This window comes from Archocentrus centrarchus, chromosome 12 (genome assembly GCF_007364275.1).
Source record: "Archocentrus centrarchus isolate MPI-CPG fArcCen1 chromosome 12, fArcCen1, whole genome shotgun sequence".
NCBI classification, from domain to species: Eukaryota; Metazoa; Chordata; class Actinopteri; order Cichliformes; family Cichlidae; genus Archocentrus; species Archocentrus centrarchus.
The window spans coordinates 7,040,528-7,060,711 of NC_044357.1; the positions used below are offsets into that span (position 1 = coordinate 7,040,528).

The 20,184-nt window shown below is 41.5% G+C and overlaps 2 protein-coding genes and 1 non-coding gene across 4 annotated transcripts in view; 2 read left to right on the forward strand and 1 right to left on the reverse strand.

Annotated features, from left to right (window-relative positions):
- The window catches only part of rapgef1b (Rap guanine nucleotide exchange factor (GEF) 1b), a 38,301-nt gene extending 30,082 nt beyond the window's left edge, over positions 1–8,219 (forward strand). Inside the window, 13 exon segments of the mRNA XM_030742190.1 lie at positions 503–588; positions 775–880; positions 1,540–1,615; positions 1,964–2,048; positions 3,606–3,698; positions 3,897–4,082; positions 5,367–5,451; positions 5,553–5,647; positions 5,782–5,860; positions 5,940–6,041; positions 6,138–6,235; positions 6,327–6,455; positions 6,673–8,219. Of these exon segments, the coding sequence (XP_030598050.1) occupies positions 503–588; positions 775–880; positions 1,540–1,615; positions 1,964–2,048; positions 3,606–3,698; positions 3,897–4,082; positions 5,367–5,451; positions 5,553–5,647; positions 5,782–5,860; positions 5,940–6,041; positions 6,138–6,235; positions 6,327–6,455; positions 6,673–6,823 (1,371 nt within the window). The 3' untranslated portion in view covers positions 6,824–8,219.
- A 143-nt stretch (positions 8,220–8,362) lies between these two features.
- On the reverse strand, positions 8,363–12,273 carry uck1 (uridine-cytidine kinase 1). Of its 2 annotated transcripts, none has more exons than XM_030742192.1 (7): positions 12,145–12,273; positions 11,128–11,287; positions 10,444–10,540; positions 10,216–10,358; positions 8,938–9,032; positions 8,791–8,839; positions 8,363–8,709 (listed from the first exon to the last, which is right to left on the reverse strand). In XM_030742192.1, the coding sequence occupies exons 2-7, from the start codon at positions 11,264–11,266 to the stop codon at positions 8,516–8,518; spliced, it is 717 nt and encodes a 238-aa protein (XP_030598052.1). In that variant the 5' UTR covers positions 11,267–11,287; positions 12,145–12,273; the 3' UTR covers positions 8,363–8,515. The 2 variants fall into 2 exon arrangements, with proteins under 2 accessions (XP_030598052.1, XP_030598051.1); XM_030742191.1 differs by lacking the exon at positions 12,145–12,273 and adding an exon at positions 11,659–12,024.
- Positions 12,274–16,539: 4,266 nt separating this feature from the next.
- On the forward strand, positions 16,540–16,629 carry trnay-gua (transfer RNA tyrosine (anticodon GUA)). The gene is given in 2 exon segments: positions 16,540–16,576; positions 16,594–16,629. It is a non-coding gene; the product is annotated as a tRNA-Tyr (tRNA).
- Positions 16,630–20,184: the final 3,555 nt, after the last annotated feature.

Here is a 20,184-nt window from a genome sequence, read left to right on the forward strand (position 1 = left end):
GTTTGTGTGTGTGTGTGTGGCTGTGTTTGGATTCCCTTGGGCCAGCTTGTGCATTTGGCGTGCATTAAGGCATGTTGGGGTGAGGTTTGTGTAAATGAGAGAGAGAGAGAGAGACCACAAAGGAGACAGTGTATGGGAAGTGTGGTTGTATTTGCGGTTTTTTTTCCCCCGCCAGTGCGAGTGAGTTCCTCCCCTGTGGTGTCATTCTGTTTTGGGTCTCATCTGTTGGGTTTTTTCCTTTCTCGTGATGAAGGAAAGCTGCATTTGTTTTACACCTTATCTGCATCATCACTAATGGGGACAACATCCTTTGTAAACCCAGAAATAAACACAAATCATCCACCTTCCGCTCTGCCAACAAGTTGCATGAGGTCTTAGTGGTTCATGTGATGTCATCAGCAGCCATGCAGCCTCTTGTCACTGCATGGGGTCATTCATCAATGATGTTTCATAACCTACATTACAGAAGCTGATTATTGGTTTTTCCCCTTCCCTTAATTAGGAAACAATCGCAGCTGATGATGTCCTTCAAGACCCCACCCCTCAGGTGCCATCTACCAATAGCAAAGAGGCTTTGGATAAGGAAAGGTATGGGCTGTTATGTGATACATCTCCAAATTAAATAGAAAATGTGTATGATTGCCTAATCTGTTTTGCACTGTTTTTGTGAGTTTCAAAGAAAGTAATAGAGTCGATGTTGTTTCGTATGTAGCATGTAGTATGAATTTTAAACGTGGGTGATGATGGTTGTTTTTTGTGCGCGTGGTTTTTCAGGAGGCAAAAGGCGATCGATTCAGCTGGGAGCGATGAAGAAGATGTGGATGAGCTTGCGCTCATAGACCACAAGGAGATCATGAGCAGGATAACACTAAAACAAGAAGTAAGCCAACAGCTGTGTACTGCTTTTAGAAATCTGTGACAACAGAACTGTGCAGCAGCACGAGCATACAAAGCACATTTCATCCTGTTAGTCCAGCTCAGGGTAAAGGTCGCCATGAGTCATTCAGATGTGAAATCAGATCCGGTGAAGCACTACCAGCAGCCATGGCTGCCCTCTGGAGGTCAGTCTCCAGAACTGCAGAACTGAAACTCACTAGTCCACTGCTGCCTCCTCCTTCTTCTCCTCCTCCTCCTTTGTCCTGTGTGGTGCAGTGTGATATACAGATGTGTGAAAATGCTGCTTGCCACTCTGCAAGGTTAGGGGCAGTGTGACGGCAATGATTTGCAAAAGGAGACAGGGCGAGATCAGAAATGTAAGGAGGAAAGGTTTATAGCTTTGGTGAGATTTAGAGGTGTCGTACAAGAAATATTGCAGTGGAAGTGATTTTTCTCACACACAGATCAGACTTTTTCTTCGTCATCAGAGGAGCTGGTGCAGGACGGGGAGGGTTGGGGAAGCAAATGTACGTGCTACATTTCGGGCTAGACTGCATCACTCCATACACAGTCTAACCACTCTTTTCGTCTCCTCCTCCTTTCACTCTCATCCACCTCTCCGTACTTCTCTGTCGCACCTCGCCTGCCACTTAATATTCGCAGAATGACGATGGCCCCGACGTCCGTGCCGGATCAGGGGACATTCTGTTAGTCCACGCTACAGAAACAGACCGCAAAGGTACAGTGCAGCACATGTACAGAATCACAGTTGTTATGTTACAGTATGTCACTGTGCTTCTGGGTCACTGGCACAGATTTGTTTTGCTAGCTTTGACAGCTCTGCGTATACATTCGAGTCAAAGACAGATTTATGTGTATTTGTTTAAATTTGATTCTTTAGCTTGGCTGCTGTGTTATTTTCTCCAAGTAGTATTTTAAATAGCTTCCATCTCTTTGTGGTTCAGTTATTTGCAGCGTGTCAGCCTTCACATTTGACGACATGCTGTCAGCTTTAATTAGGTAACTTAAAACACTGGGTGCACATCAACTGAAATATGCTGCCTTTTCCTCTGTTCTTGCTTGACAGATCTTGTTTTGTACTGTGAAGCCTTTCTGACTACGTATAGGACTTTTATAACCCCAGAGGACCTCATTAAGAAGCTACACTACAGATATCCTTTTCAAATAACTCAACGTGTCACTCTGAGCTTAATTGCTTTTTTTTGTTGTTGTTGTTGGCAGAGGGCTGCTTCTCTTACTTTAATCCTTATTTACCAAGGAGAGGCTTGTTTATCCGTGCTCTTTTCAGGGCTTTCACTTAAAAGCATCTGTAGATGGAGAGCTAGTATTCAGCCATGAGTCAGCTGATGGATATAGACATTTAAATTATTGCTGAGTCTATGAGGGCTTTTTGTGATGTGCGCCACTGTCAAGCACGTGCCACAAACTTTGACCTTGAAGATTTTTGCAGCTACAATCGGAATGACAGGCTCTCCAAGTTTGTTCTTCACTCAAAGCATTTAAGTTTTAGCACCCCACTGAACATTAAACACATTACTTTGAAGGGCCAAACTTATTATTTTGACAAATTAATAGATGTTTTAATAATCAAGTCTTACTTAGTCTTATTTTATTGTATTTATTCATTTATTGCAGACTTGCATCACTGCAAACCCACTTGTGGGAATTGTGATAAGCTGTATTTTTTTTTTTTCTGATGTTTTAATGACTGAACAGTTAATCAGCAGATTGGGCGTATCATCATCTGATAAGTTAGCCACAGCTCTATTGTTTTTATTGCAGGAATTAATGAGCAGCACAGTAATGACAGTGATTACTGCCTAATGATGATCATTGTTTATACAAGGCAGTGAGGCTGACAGAAAAGTAAAGCGGAGAGAAGAAACCAGTCTTGTGTCACGCACACGTTCCTTTGAGTTTTAGTGAAATGTGTAGACGTCATTCGACTGTAATGAAGTAATGTGGCGCATTTGCCATTACGCTTACCAATAATTACAGTAAAAATGATCGCTAGGAAAAGATGATAAAGGGTAACAGAAATAAATCAAAATGGAGCCCCAGAAAAGGCCTGCTTATGAAAATTTGTTTTTAGGAGGGATTTAAAAGACGATGGTGAGCTCGCCAGTCTCAGTCCTCAGGGAGATTGTTCCACAGAGTGGGCGCCCTGATAGGAAAAGCATGATCACCCTCGATTCTCAGCTGAGAACTGTGGGATAGCCAGCAGAGCCTTGGCTGAGGAACTTAGGTTAGGACCAGGCACACGCGATGTCTGGAGATCTCTGGTGCGAGTCCAGAGTGGGCCTTAAAACTCAATCTTAAAATCAATTCTAAAATCGATGGGTAACATTGATGAGTGCAGCACATCCAAGATATGGTGTTAGTAAGAAAACTGGACGTGCATGTTTGAGGACCAGTGTAACTGATCACCTTTTTATCCTCACACAAAATAAAGCAGGAAATATTGTCGTCATACCGTCCGTCTGTCTGTCCATCCGTGAGGTTTTACTTTTCCGGTCTATAGACTTACTGCCCTAATTTTCTTCAGGATCAATAAAGTATCTATCTATCTCTCTGTCTTATTTTTACTTATTTTTGGCATTAACCCTACTACAAGATGTCCCTGGTGGAATGATGACTCATTCATTCATTGCATTTGTTTTTTTATTCCTCATAAAAAATTGTTTTCACTGTCCTTAACCACAAAGCACATATACCACGTTCTGCCACAGTCCAGACACCTTCAAGAAGCGAGTCAGCAAGAACACGTTCTTCGTGCTGGTTCGTGTGGTGGATGAGCTGTGGTGAGTAGTGCTGTGCTCTTTTATTACCTTCTGATGGTTTTATTTGTGTATATGGGTACTGCAATCTAAAAGCCAGAGGACCTGGTTTTTAAATTCACCAAAAACTAGATCTAACAAGTTACCCAGCTGACCATCTGTTGTGTAATAGTTAATGGAATGCTTTTAATCATTTTCTTTTTGTCCGTCTGTGTCTTCCAGCCTGGTCGAACTGACCGAGGACATTTTGAAACAGCTCATGGACCTGGTGTTCACACTAGTGTGTAATGGCGAACTCAGTCTCGCCCGTGTGCTCCGCAAGAATATCCTGGATAAAGTGGAGCAAAAGAAGCTGCTGCGTTACACTAACTCACTCAAGCCCCTCGCAGCACGAGGGGTCTCTGCAAGGTACTGTGGGAGTTAGAAAGTCAGCTCTTTTTGAGGCTTGTGTGGGATGGGTTTAAAGGAAAGTGCAGTGCTTCTGTTAAGCTGTTCTTATAGCTCTGTACCTTTAAGGATAACAAACAGGGTTGGATTCGGTGCCTGGCAGACTTGCAATCAGAAACCACAAGACTGCAGTCATAGAATTTAAACCAATATAATGATTCCCAGATGATATAACGCCTGCAGTTAAATGTTTGGGGAGTAAAGCATTGTGTACTTAGACATGTCGTAATGTTAGAATCCATGTTAACTTCATTAAGCAACTATTCCTCTACACAGAGGGCTTCATGAAATCATTTCTCTGTACGAATTAACAATGAGTTGACCAGTTGTGTGACTTAAGTGTTTTGAGGCAAAATAAGAAATGGGAGAGTAATTTGAATGAAAGTGAAGATGATCAGGCAAATGAATGATAATGGGCAATGGAAGGTAGCAGCATTAGTCTGGCAGAGGACAAGTGGATGTGAGTTAGCACTAAGTAAAGAGGGGAAGTGAGAAGAGGAGTGAACCCTGATGTGGTTTCTGGATTGAAGATGTGCCCTGAAGTGGTGTGAAAGATTGGGCAACAGTTTTTCTCTCATTTGGCAGCTGTGTCAAAAGGCTTACCCAATCAACAGCTATGTGTGTATAAGCTCTGCTATATTAAAAAGGCAGAGTCAGTGGCTCAGCTGTGCACCACAACAGGGTGTTCAGAGCGCCATAGTTTCCATTTAAATAAGTGTTTTGCAATGAGCTGAAACATAGACTGTGTATAAAAGATGGACATAGCCACAGTGACATCACCCGTTGGTTCTGGACTCTGCAGTGACACTCAGGAAATGGTCTGAGGCTTATCCAGCACCCACTGTGTCCGTCTTTTTTACTAGAACTGCAATTCTGGCACTTGTGCGTTGTGTATTTGCCACCCTGTCAGTAAACGTTATCCTGCACTCTAATTGGCAGCCACTTCAGTCGTACCCTTGAAGTCGAGGAAAGTTTAATTTAGTAGCACTGCTAGTCGCTTCCTGTGTGGACGTTCCATTAAAAAAATAACGATGGCCATAAATGTGTGAAATAAAATGTGACAACCAAACCTTCAATTTACACATTTTAATGATTTATCGAGCTTCAAGACAGATGGGGAAGTGGGAGAAGTTTCTTTCTGGGGATTTGAGTTTTATCTCTACACCAAATCTGAAATGCAAAAAGAAAAATAAAGTTGAAGACGCCAGCTAATGATTTGAGTGTTGTTGTGTTTTTGTTTTTCAGGCCTGGAACACTTCACGACTTTCGTAGTCATGAGATCGCTGATCAGCTCACACTTCTTGATGCTGAACTTTTTTATAAAATTGAGGTACAGTGATGATCCTCTCACTTATCTGTTGATTATTTGTGGTTTGACACATAATCAATGCCAACTTTGCTCTCTACTCTCCTCCTCTTGCTTTTCTTCAGATTCCTGAAGTTCTACTTTGGGCCAAGGAGCAAAATGAGGAGAAGAGTCCGAACCTGACGCAGTTCACGGAGCACTTTAACAACATGAGCTACTGGTAAGACAAAACCCAAACCTCATCAAATACAGTAATACTCAGCTCAACATTTCCTCCCCTGTAATTGAAAATTGTGGCTTTCCTCTCATACCATCTTGTCTCAATAAATGCTAACGCCCCTGTTTCTCCTGTAGGGTTCGCTCTTTGATAATTCAGCAAGAAAAAGCCCAAGACAGAGAGAAGCTGCTTCTCAAGTTCATTAAGATAATGAAGGTTGGCTTAGTCTTAAAAACTCGACCTTCAGGAGTTTTCCCGTTACAGCATTTAACAGTTCTATTTATTTTTATTACAGCACTTAAGAAAGTTGAATAACTTCAACTCCTACTTGGCAATACTATCTGCTTTGGACTCGGCCCCCATCAGGAGGTTGGAGTGGCAGAAACAGACCTCGGAGGTGAGAGGATTCCAAATTTAGGAAAAGAAATGAAAAAAATTCTCCTCAGGTATCATGAGTGTTATTTACTAAACTTCCCCTAATCTTCTCTCTCAGGGATTGGAGGAGTATTGCACGCTGATCGATAGCTCCTCCTCCTTCAGGGCGTACAGAGCTGCACTGGCTGAAGTGGAGCCCCCGTGCATCCCGTACTTGTGAGTAAATGTGCTTTTTCTTTTTTTCTTTTTTTGGACCCATCAGAATGGGTGCTCATCCACGACTCATTCATTTATTTCTTCTTCGCAGGGGTCTCATCCTCCAGGACCTGACCTTCGTCCACCTGGGGAACCCTGACCTGATTGACGGGAAGGTCAATTTCTCTAAACGCTGGCAGCAGTTCAACATTCTGGACAGCATGCGGCGCTTCCAGCAAGTGTAAGTCCACAGGAATAAATGGGAATTAATAGGAAGCCACTGAAACATCAACACATCAATCACAGCAGTAAATCTCATCATCGTTTACCACTGGAAGGAACTCTAATGCATTCCTGCTTTGTTTTCCATTAAATTTTAATGCCATAAAACATCAGCTGTCCTCTCCACATGGGCTGTTTGGTTTTCTCAGTAATGAATTACCTCTTCTCATCTTCAGGCATTATGAGCTGAAGCGCAACGAAGACATCGTCTCTTTCTTCAACGACTTCAGCGATCACCTGGCGGAGGAGGCCCTGTGGGAGCTGTCGCTGAAGATAAAGCCCAGAAACATCGCGAGACGCAAGACTGACCGCGAGGAGAAGACCTAGGGCCCGCGGGGCCGCCGACACTGACCTCCAACTGTGCTTCATGACACTAACTCCACTTTACTACAGACTGAAAGAGAGACAAGCGGAAGCTAATGGGAGACTCACTGTGGTGGATCCAGAACAAACTACGGGCAACTGAAGCGTCGTCGAGGTTTACAAAGAGCTCTGCTGCTCTGGGAGATTATAATTGGGATTACTTTGGCTCCGGCATTTAGATGGGGAGAGAATCTGTGACTTAGACGAGGGGTAGCCTGGTGCCAAGGAGGGTGAGGAATCAGAGTGGACAGGGAGACACTACAGAAATGACCAAAGTCTGCTCCCTGGGCTTTCTGTTTTAGAGTGGAGCTGCTGCGTGTGTATGTGCGTGCGCGTGGGATTGAGCTGAATGGTCCATTACTCTCAAGTCGCTCCTTCCTCTTCCTCATGTATGTGCCATTTATCGGTCATCTTCTGCAGCCCCCTCCCTGACTCAAGAGTCCCCCTCAAACAGCAGAACCTCAACAGCAGCAGGCCACAAACTGACGTCTACGGGCAGTCTGCAGACCCGAGCGTCTGCTGTGGGCGCGAGGGGGATTTGGACTCAAAAAAAGAGGATGGCCATTATAGACTGGAACCTGTTTTGCAACATTTTTGTGTAAGAATCATGTATGGTTATGAAATGTATTATATACAGTGCTCCTTTTGTTCTTAAAAAGGATGTTTATGCTTATGAGAAGACCTTAGCTTCTCCCAAGTGCCATACACGTGCACTAAAAAAAAAGAAGAAATAGAGCAAAGCAAAAACACAAAAAGAGAAATAACTAAAGATGCTGTGATCTATGTATGTCATTCTGAATCATCGAGTGCCGTGTTCAAGTGTAGAGAACCATCAGGCAATCACAATCATGTCCCAGTCACGTCGGTGTGTGAAAGAGTGCCCGTGTGTGACCGAAGTCCTCTGTGGCTTGTGTGTCTGTCGTTTCAAAATGTGCTGTAGTAAATCATTTTAATTCCTTTTTGGGGATAATGGTCAAAACCAACACATCACACTGTGCTCTCAAACTCCAATAAAAACAAACAGCTCTTTCTATACACACTGTGTTGGTCACAAGCTCTCCCCACCCCCGCCTTTCTTAAATCGATCGACACTTGAAGTTTCACAATTTCCATTTATTGTACAGAAATGGTGAGTGGAAAACAAATTAAGGCATAGATTCAGTATTAAATAATGAAAAAGAAGTACTCGATATGAAACTCGGTGAAACATCTGGCTCTGATTGGATTTCAAAGATAAAAGTACAAGACACCTGTATTAATCTGAAAGCAACAAAGAAGCATCAGTTTAACAGTAAGGTCACTCCAAGTGCAAAAGCATGACTATATATCAGCATCTACTGTACATAAATGCTTCCTATCTTCAACTATAAGACCTTCAGTCTCAGAATTAGGTCACAACTCGACTTAACACTGAAAATAATGCAAACCATTATGGAAGACTGCTCATTTAAAAAAAAAAGACTTATTCAAGATTCTTGTAATGCACCAATAATTACAGTTAAATGGGAAAGATGTTGCAAAATGTGATTATGGGCAATATTTTAAAATAATGCAGAGTGTGTCTGACCCACTCTGCACAAGAAAAAAGAGAAATCTGTAGCAGCAATTCCAGCTCAAAGCCTATAATAATCAAATCCGGGATGCATCCGCGCCGTCTCAGTGAGGCCGACTGCTGGGTTCCAGCAGGACCCTCTTTCCTGGAGGGTTAGCGGATCCATTCTGCAGGTCACCCTGCTCAGAAATGACCCGTTTAAAAGCACGTCCTTGGCTATTCATGGACCCACGCTGCCATTTGCAGATGTCACCATTCAGAATATCTTGGATGTGCTGTACAATGAGGTTAATGGCCACTGATGGAAATAAGGAAAGGAAAAAAAAAAAGTCTTATTTATGCATTTATGTATTTATTTTTAAGGAAAAAAAGCACTGACCCATATTGTCAACCCCTCTTGGAATGATGACATCTGCGTACTTCTTAGTCTGGAAATCACAAAGATTTGACTCAGTTATTTCTCTCTGTTTAACAGATTAGGATACTGAAAAATAAGCACATAATCAGGACTGACCGCCATACTTACAGGCAAACAAAACTCTTCAAAAGCCGGCTTGACAAATGTTGTATACTGACTGAGAATCTGCTCCAGGTCTCTCCCTCTGTTCATGTCTCGCAGAACTACAGGAAAGAAAAGGGGGGGGGGGGGGGGGTGTCAAACAGTGGATATATGGTGGCATCAGCTGTGAAAATGTGATGCAGCACACAGAAAGCCGGCCAAAGGCAGAGACAGAGAATCCTGGCTGCTCACAAAAACAGCCAAGCGATGACACACGTGAGAACACCCGGACTTCCAGATACTTAGTGTTTGTCATATTAACTTCACTGTAATACCTCTTAAAACTACTGTACAGTGCAAAAAGTGTGAGCTGCCACCCTTTGTTTCTTTATATTTTGCTTGGGAAATGGGAGCTAGGTACAGTGATTTATGTGCAAACATAAATGAAAATACAGTATATAAGGCAAAAACAGAGTTTGTACAATTCTAACAAGCTTGGAAGTCAATATTTGGTGTGACCGCCTTTATTCTTCAGCACAGTCTGAACTCTCTGAGGCAGCTTTCTTGTACTTTCTTTAATTAGTTTCAGGGATCGTTCTCCAGGCTTCTTGAAGGACGTTCAGAGCTCTTCTTTGGCTGTTGGCTGCCTTTTGTTCCGTTCTCTGTCGAGATGATCCCACACTGCTTCAATAATGTTGAGGTCCGGGCTCTGGGGAGGCCAATCCATGACTGATAGTGTTCCACTGTGTGTTTTTCTATCCAGGTTTGCTTGGACCGTGCTGTCAGTCTGACACTTTCCAGATGGTATTGTCAGGTGGATCAACATCTGAGTCAAAATGGGGGAAAATTCTGCTCAAGCCCATTTTAGATAATCACAACAAAGTCTGGCTGAGGGGCTGCTCAAGACTTTTGCACAGCACTGTATGTCCAAAAATGCAGTTTATTGAACAGTTTCTAATGCACAAACTGCAAATAATTCACTAATTTACCCAAAATCCTTGTGCAGCAAATCTCTCTGCTGTGAGGGGTAAATGCCCACCAAGCTCAGCCACATACACCCAGGAGTATATGGATTACAAACATACTACAAGTGAGTATCTATTTGCATCATTACTAAAAAGCAACAGTAGCAGTTTGACATCTTCAAATTAAAAATTAATAGAAAAAATAATAGAGAAAAAAAGAGAGCTGTATTTTTGCATGTTAACCTGGAAGTCTTTAAATTTCAGAAAACATGAAAAAGTTTGAACCTGGCCTGGTTTTCGCATGCTGCGTCACAAATGTGTGTAAAGGAGACCTCGATACCTCTGCGAGACAGTCTGACGTCTGAATCTGTGTCCACAAAGAGCTTCATGTGAAACATGTCACGCACTTTCTGCGGGTAGAAAACGAGGATCCCCTCAAAGAGGACCACATCCGCCGGGTAAACTGTGATCCTCTCCTCCAACCTGTAAACACAAAAAGAGGTGAGGACACAGGACTTTTTTTTTTTTTTAAATCAGAGCTTAGAAGCATGAAAAGCTTCCTTCCTACCTGGAATGGGTGACAAAGTCATACGTTGGCACTTCAACTACCCTCCCCTCCACAATGTCCTTCAGTGTTTGGTACATTAACTCATTGTCGAATGCCTCTGCAAGACATTAAACAGAAAAAGAATCATGTGGCTGATTCACTGCATAGAACAGCCAGGATCTGAAGCCAAAACATAACAAATAAATATGTGAAGTACATAATATGATGCATGTATGGAGCATAATTTTCACAAAGCCTGCCTACAGCACTATCCAGTAAACCCACATTTGTTAACACAAGCAGTCTGAACTAAAGCGCTGGTTCCAGTCCACGTGTTGTCCTCTTCTGAGGAACAGCAACTCAAACTCCTCCGTCAAATAAAATCTAAACATCACACACGATGCATCATGTCAGGATTTTCTGTGTCACATGTTATCTGTCTAATGGTTTGGGGTTTTTTTTTTTGTTCCTTATTTTGTTGTGTTTTTAAAGCAGTTTTGCATTTACTACAGAATTTAGATCATACAGCAACAACTGTGTCTTAACATTTTTAATCATTAATACCACCCTTATAGCAGCATAACAAGACACATATGCATACTATTACGCAAGGTAATAGGTGAATCATTAACACCTCTATTAGACTGACCTCACAAACACTCTGAGGTTTGACAGGAAACAGTGAGGCTTGTAGCATGAGCCTACCTGGGTGATCAAAGTTGTACTGGCCTTTAAGTGCTTTGGCTTTCTGATCTGGAGTCAGGACCCTGTAGAAGCTGTCCTGGCTTATGATTGCCACCTTCCTCTGGCGATGGTCCACCTTATTCTGACCCAGGAGCTCCATGATCTTGGCGCAAACTGTCGACTATGGCCGGGGAAAAAAATAAAATATTTTACTCATCTATTAATATAGTCTCTGATCAAATTAAAGCACAAAATTAAATTCTGTTAGTGGTGATGTCCTGAGCAACAGGAGAGCACTTAAGTTCAATGTTTAGCAACTGACTCCTGGCTGTCAGTTTCATTACAGCGACTATTTAGTAGGACACGCGTCTTTGGCGCTACAAATATAGCAAGATTAACACATCACACATGTAATCATGAGTAATATCAGTATCCCCTGTGCAAGCGGGCGAGCATTTGTTTTAGCGGTTTGATGAATGCTAGTATTACCGTACTACGCAAAGCTAGTCGGGGGTGCTACGCCACATTTAATTACACGGCTTAATAACAGACCTTGCCGCTGGCCGTTCCTCCGCTGACCCCGATCAGGAAAGGCCGATGTCGCGGCCTGTCCGCCTCGTCCTGGGCTCTTACAGCGTCCATTGCAGTCAATTCGAGAGACTGCAAAATATAGCTAGCTTAGCTGAGAACTACCTGTCATGCACATATACCGTATTTGTATTTCTATGGTACGAAGCAATGCGAGATCTCGCGAGATTTGTCGCTCCAACGGAATCTACGCAGGGCCATTTGGAGCGAAGTTGTTTTTTTGTTTTGTTTTTTCCATTTAATTTTTTAAACATTATAGATCGGGGTAGTTAGAAAATGTTTGTATAAATAATTATAAACGATTCTTCCTTAAACTGCAGTTGTCAGAGCTTATCGCGCACATCAAAACGATCAAAATGCATCATAACTTAAAAACGAAATCAATTAAAAACACTCGCTTTTATTAATAAATGAAACACGACAACTTTACAATATAAAAAGTACAGATACAGTGTTATCGTTTTTCCGAGTCACTGTCCGACTCCTCCTTTTCCTCAGGCCGCTGGGACCTCTCTTCTTTGGACCGATCCACCACTATCTCCAGAGCTGCACTTCCTTCAACCCTCCTCACCGTCTCTCCTTTAGCAGCGAGGATTTCCTCAATGTTTCTGCAGTAAAAAGCAACACTGTGGAAATTATTCAGAAATGCACTAAAGCAGCAGTCGATGGTTGAATCAGAGATATGAATTTCTCTTGTGCATTCTGAACAGATCACTCCAAAGAAATGTGGGATCATCTCAACTCATACCACCCGGCAGAGACCCTGCTGCACTTCAGACTTGTCTCAGATATTATTTTATGATGTTGCTGTTATATTAAACAACAGTTAAAACTTAGTAGTAACAGTAAAACAATTTAATCTGACAGAACTGGCATAATGTCCTTTACTAGACTGATAAACTGGTCGGGTTAATCTAAGGTAAAACCCTCATATGATTAATCCATGAGCAGATTCATGCTGCTCTTGCATGCAGACACAGAACCAAATGCCAGGGATATGTTTAAGGTAAAGTTAAAGCCTTCCCTCCTTTTTTGCAGCAGATCAGACTGCTTTACAATTACTCTGGGACACTTATTACTTTATTATTATAATATCATAGGTGGCAAATCTATTGAGCTGTATCAGTGAGCCACTAATCACATGACTCGAAAATATAGGCGCCAATAAACGGTCTGGATCTTGTTTTAAATCAGTGAAGCGTCCACAGCACTACCAACCTCTTCCCTTCCAGGTCGGAGAACCAGTTGAGGTTGTCAGCTATGATGTGGTGATTCTTGCATCCTGGACACGTGACTATCACGACACCTTTGTGGTACGCCAGCTTAGAGATCTTCTGCATGGACCTGGTGGAGCAAACCTGCCAACAGGAAACGACCTGCGTGTCAGATAAATGGCTTTAAAAGGGAAAGAAAAACAGACTTGTTCCAGCTGTGTCTGCATTACCTTGCACGTGTAAACGAGATGATAGTGTGTAGAGTGGATCTGCCCCACAGCCTCACTGCTGACACTCAGTGAAGTCGAGAGTCCCCTGCAACTGCTAAGACGCGGTGTGCACCTGTAAGCAGGTAACAGATGATGGAGAGTTCCCGGGTCCTCTGAAGAGAGCAGCCCGGTCCCGGCCGCGCGTGTCGGAGCCGCGGAACAGAGTCTGCGGGAGGCTGAACGGTTACAGTGAGACCAGACAGAGCGGCTCACCGTGAGCGCAGTCCTCGAAAAATAACTGAGAGTCAGACACGTTTGGAAAACAAACATGTTAGTGGGTGTGTTCAAACAAAACAAAACAAAACAAAAAACGCTTTAAAGACGTGGGAGTTGCAAAATATTTCGTCAACGTGGATGCTGTCGCGTGGTGATGACATCAGATATACCAACATTTTCAAAATAAAACGCATAAAATTATTGTTTTTATAACAACCATTTTAAAATGACAGACATACTTGAATTTGAAATAGATTTAGAGATTAAATCATCTTGGAAATGAGTTGTACTGATTTAAATTAGCTTTCTTGCAACGACTGACATCTGTTCGAGGTCTGTATTGTTTGTCTGTTTGTTTGTATGAGCAGTGAAACAGTAAGATGACAAGAATGTTTTAAAAAGCAAACAATTTAACCAAAGGTCATATACAGGTATTTTTGTTTCACTATTATGGCAGTGAAACAAAGCCATTTTCATATATATATATATATATATATATATATATATACACACACACACACACACTATATCTCTTGGTTCTGGGTTAGTTGCACAGTGTGTTTTGGACTCTGGGGTTTCGTTTAGTGAATGATTCTTGGTTTGTCTTGTGGTTATATTGGTATATTTCCTGTTAAATAAGATAATGTTTATTTGCCACATTCACAGTGAAATGTATTATATATAAACTAAAGCATAAAGAATTGAGAACATATTATTAGTGTTCTCAATTCTTTGTGCTTTAGTTAAGTTCTTTCTCTTGTGTCTTCCTCAGTATGATGTTCCCTCCCTCTGGTGTCTTGTCCCTAATATTATGTTCATTCATGTGTCTGCGTTTCCTTGGTGTGCCTGTCTTTCTGTGTGATGTCATGTCTGTGTTCCTGTCTCCTTGCCTCACGCCTTGTATTCGGTATTTCCGGTTTTAATTTGCTGATCCCTTGTCTCATATTCATTGTGTTTAGTTTAGCTTCCTTTGTTTGTTTCCCCTGATTGGTTTCAGCCATGTACCCTTGTGTTTTTCATGCCCTTAATTACAGCTGTGTGTATAAGCACTTAGTTTTTCCTCTGTTCTTTGTCACGTCGTCCCCTCTAGGCAGTGTGCGTTCTTGTTCTGCATTTTCTTTGATTCTTGGTCAGTTAGATTGTTTATTTCCTTGTATTCCCTGAGTAACCAGCAATAAAGCTGCGTTTTGTTTTTTGTGGGGGGGTCAGTTCACAAGTCCTGCATTTGGATCCAACCTTGCCTGTCACAACACTGCAATATGACACTATGTTGCCAAAAGTATTCACTCACACATACAAATCATTGAATTCAGTGTTCCAATCTCTTCCATGGTCACAGGTGCTGAGATATCCCAAGTTTTTGGCCAATAGTTCTTTGAGAATCACCTTGTTGGTGCAAAAATACAATTTTATTCCTGTCAAACTGCATTATCTTCATAGATTAAGCTAAAAGTATGGGGACAGATTGTAGGTTTCTTTTTTTGCAACAGGCTGCTAGTCCCTTGGATACCGAAAGCATCCACTCAGACAGCTTTTTGCTTGCAACAATGTTAATAAGCAAGTGGGCTAAGGTCAACCAGCTAGCTATAACTTATCTACACTGCGTGAATCCAGTTGTGGTTAGTCTGATTTACCAGCCAGATCAGCCCCAGAGGTAAGTTAACCTTACTCATAAGACGGCTCGTAATAGTGATGGGCAAAACGAGGTTTTGTGAAACACTGAAACGTTCGAAGCATTTGTGCTGGAATTGTATCGAAGTTTCTAAACAATCTGAAACCCATCTGCACAGTGATACCTGCTGGCCAGTTTTGTTATCTTGATAATGCTGTTCAATGAAACAATGACACAGGCACGCCCTTGCACAAGTCCAAACAAAGCTCCTGCTTATACCTGACTATCAATAATTATGATCAACACATGGTCTGGAGGAACGTTGAGACTGTTAAAGACAGCGAGCTGTGACTATTTTCACTCTGTTAACATCCGTGAGCCTGTTAAAGTTTTTTATTAATTCACTAACACACAAACCAATTTATAAAATAAAAAATACTGAGATCAAATGTTGTGTTTATTGTGATAACCACACACAGCTGTCTTTGGGCTCAGTTGGCTTCATTTTTCCCAGTCTTGGGGAAAAAAACAGAAAAGTTTGGATGTGTTTGGTTGGCTTTAAGCTTTCTGGGAGTTCCTGTTTGTTCTACACACCGTGAAACAAAGCTAGCTGGCGTGGCGTTAGTCTAGACTCACAAATGCAGCAAATTCCTGGAGGGAGACTGCTGAAACTATCGGAATGGACGTGAGGGAATGAAGAAAGTGAAAAAACAGGGACAAATATGTTTGCAGCCAAAAAACTGAGCACAAAGAGCGAGGACCAAAAAATAGTTCCAGCCAGCACTGCATATAAAACACAAGCACACAAACACAAGGTAATTAACACACACAATCCAGCTACACAAGCATAAATGTGGACATGAGGTCGGCCACCTCCGTACGTTGTATACAGAGGCCGCAAAGACCCTGCAAGTCTAATTAGCGAGCATCTAACCAAGCTGGCTCCAAAACAGAAGCAGCATCAGGTGGCGAGAACATCAGGATGCAGCTGGATTTGAGCTTTGACTTCTTCAAAGTGTGTTCAGTTTGTTTTTGTCAAACACCACATGTAGGTGTTGTTAATCTACTGCACTGATGCTGAAGTTTATTGGGAGTTTACTGTAGAATTTATTGAATTTTGAACTTTATATTTTTCTTTGTTTCTCCCTGTTGATGTTCATGTGTGTCCTTAATATTACACATTTTCATGTAGTGCTGCTGTCTTGTGAACAGTTGGTTGTTGAATATATTTCTTTAAAGGGTATCTTTTGTTGAGTTTTCATTACACAATAGTCACTTTTGCACCTTGAACCTTGTACCTGATTAAGTATGAAAAATTATAATACTGAAACTAACTAAAACTAAGCATTAAACCAAAAATAAAAACTGAAACTATAATGTAAAATCCAAAAGCTGGAGTCAAACCAACCGTCTAAGGGTTCCTTTTATTACTTAGCAAGAAATGACATGAGAAGACTTTCTCTTTCTCATAGACATGACTTCCTGTTGCACATAGCGGTGTCACACTCGCCAAACAGTAGAAAGATGGCAGCTCCCTTTGATAGCTCAGTTGGTAGAGCGGAGGACTGTAAGGAACATCAAGCCAGGAATCCTTAGGTCGCTGGTTCGACTCCGGCTCGAAGGAGACACTTCTAGGCTACTTTGTGGCTGCACACAGTGCTGCCAGTCAAGTCAGCTGCATCACTACAATTGGCGTCTACCCTAGATACCAACAATTTAACATCAAACCCTCAGTCGGGTCTCCATTTCATAATTCTCTTGGCAGAGTAAAGGCCTCTCAATCTATAGGTACACAAATACAGTGTGACACACACAAAACAAGACAAGCTTCCAGCCAGGATAATAAAAACTTGTCTGTGCCGAACTTGGATGCAGCTCCTGTGTCCAAAAAAGGTAAACAGGTTGTTTATGAAGGAAGACACCTGAAGCACTTTAATTAAAAAAGTAAGACATTTAATGTATTAAAGAATCAGAAAAAATACACACATGCATGTGGGGACTCAGAAGAGACAGGCCTGTGTGTGTGCTCTCTCTCTCTCTGAGCCCGTGTTCCTGTCTAACCACAACATTTTTATACTGACAGCCTCCTCTTATCTAAACATAAACAATCTCTGGGCACTATGAGTTGTCCTTTGTCATTCAGTCTTGTTCAAGCTGGTTTTTCATGACCCAGATCCCTCTCAGTCATAAGCACATCTTCTTCCTGATGTTCTAATTTAATCAGTACAGAGAAATCGTGTCCAGATTAATGACAGAACATGGTGACGTTGGTGATGTTTTAATTGTACGTTCTATGGCCAGTCCTCAAGATAAGATGCACTGAAACAGAAGTTAGTCTAATACTTTCAGATCTGTTGCTCCCTGTCTAATGTATTATTTAATTGTTTATTATTTGGTTGATACACTGTTTATTAATTAATTTACTGGAGTTTACCTTTAAACATTTTTCCTTTATTCATTGAGTAAAAAATAATCCCTAACATCACCTACATTAAAGGTCACTGACAGTAAATACCTGTTACCCTCTGAAATGACAATAAAGCAGGCAGCCATGTTGTAAGCAGTGCTTATCTTGTCATTAAAAGTGTTATTATCATATTGCCTATCAGTGTCCTCAATCACATCCAGATCAGATCCTCATCCATGGCATCTCAGTTCCAAGCAAGGTAGGTTTGTCATTAGCCTCATCCCCTGACTTTGATCACTGAGATTGCCACCAAAATTTATGAGTCCCTGCAGCACAGAAACCATAAAATAATTCAGTTGTGTAAAATGTTTTGAAATGAATATTATTATTATTTTAATCATTTAATTAATTCTGTTTATGCACATTTTTATCACATTTAATGGTTTATCCATTTATTTCATTTTGGCACTCTGGGCATTCCATATGACCCATGGTGATGTTAGTACATCTCACTGAGTGCTTCAGCACTTTCTTCCTGGCCTTAAATGTGCACAGCTGGCTCAGTTTAATGATTCGGTTTAGCGCTTCTGCAGCGATCGTGTTGATCAGCATGACTGAGGAGGACACTGAGCAAAGGGTGGATGCAGGTCAGATTTTGGGATGTTACCCTGATGTCTCTGAAAATAAATAGAGGTCAATTTGCCGCATGCAGAAACAAGTGGAGGATTGAGGGTTTCAGCCCCACAGTCAGCTGTCCCTGTGTTGGTACGTTTTTGCACCGAAAGAAAATATTTCGCCTGTTTGTGAATGGATCGCCTACTTCCACAGTAAAAATCTTTTTGTTTAAAAAACTGTCAAATTCATGTTTCAGTAAGCTATAACTTTTCAAATAACATTTTGTTTTGTTTTAACAAATCAGCAGATTGAACCTTTAAAGTCTTATTCAAATTTAACATTTCTGTAAAGGCTATGGACAGAAAACCTGACATTTCCATGGAGTGACTCTTAAAACAATTTATCTTTTTTGGAACTTGTGTTTCTTTCCCGATACGCAAAGTTCTGCATATTTTCAACTACCCAAGTGGTTATGCTTTCTGATTTGAAGATTTTGATTGTGAAAGATTAAATTTGGGTTTTCAATTTTAGATCAAATAATAAATTCACCAAATGATATTGTGACTCCATAACAGGCATCTGTTTCACACATGCTGTTCTATAAGTAACAATTAATGAGTGAAACTTTGAAGTTATACAACAAGCATCATTGTCTAAATGGGCATTTTTTGTTTTGTTTTTTCCATGCTTTGCATTTTTTGTTTTATTTTATTCATGCTGATAGTTTTAATTTAGACTGATGGAGCTCTGTTCCTAAATAAATTGCTGAGGATTTGATCACTAGACAAACATCGTGCAAACTTCTACTTAACTGTAAAACAGACATCTGGACAGCTTTGCAGAGTGTAAATGCTGCTTTTACTCATGTTACTCATGTTTCCAAGTCCTGATGAATACACTGATGTCCTGCTATGAACAGAATTTAATTCTGGACTCTAACAATGCAAAGAATTTCCAATACAGCAGATGTGAAGCAATGTTAACATTTATTCCAATTCAATTCAATTCAATTTAATTCAATCCAGTTGAATTGAATTGGATTGAATTAAATTGAATTGGATTGAATTCAATTTAATTCAATCCAATTCAATTTCATTTGTGTAACACCAAATCAACAAACATTCGCCTCAAGGCGACCCAACAGTCAAAACGACCCCCTATGAGCAAGCATTTGGCGACAGTGGGAAGGAAAAACTCCCTTTTGACAGGAAGAAACCTCCAGCAGAACCAGGCTCAGGGAGGGGCAGTCATCTGCCGCGACCGGTTGGGGTTGAGAACTTGTTATAGAGAATTTGTATTTTGATAGAAGGACAGAGGGAAGAAAAGGGGGTGAAAGGAGTCACAAAGATAATCAGTCTGTTGCTGTGGGACTGACACAGCAACAGCACAGAGTTCTGAGGAGTTTCTGGAAAAACCCCATTTTTTTCTTCTATTTCTTTTTAAGTTTAGGTTCTTCAGAGTTCTCTATGACACTGAAAACTGGTGGGCCTGCTTCAGACACTGGCAGAATTTCTGAAGAGTGCTCCTCACTGGGATGAACCTCAGACATTTCCAGACTTTGAGAAAGGGGTGCCTCACTCTGCTAAACCTCAGACATCAGCAGACTTTCAGAAGGAGGTTCCTCACTGGACTGAACCTCAGACAAGGATGGAAGTTCAGCAGGGGTTCCTCACTGGACTGAACCTCAGGTTCAGCAGGGGTTTCCTCACTGGACTGAACCTCAGGTTCAGCAGGGGTTTCCTCACTGGACTGAACCTCAGTCAAGGATGGAGATTCAACAGGGGTTTCTTCACTGGACTGAACATCAGACGAGGATCAAGGTTTAGCAGGGGGTGATGCAGAACATGGTGGGATTACATCATTGTTATATTCTGGACTTGCTGTTTTCTCCACAGTTCCAGTAATATTTAAGCCATCTTGAACTCTTGATGGGCTTTGAGCAGCCGGTGTGTGACAATCTAGCTTGCTGGGGATCTGGGGCTGAAAGAGCTTGCAAATGTGCTTCTTTGCTACAGCAGCAATGGTAGTGAGCAGCACTGGTGCAAAATTTGAAATGCTGTCGAGCAGAATGTGGAGTGGGAATTGCTCTCTTAGTTCTGTCAGGATGGTCTGGACCATGTCATCTCTGATGGAGCAGGAGAAGATGGCCTGGCTTTC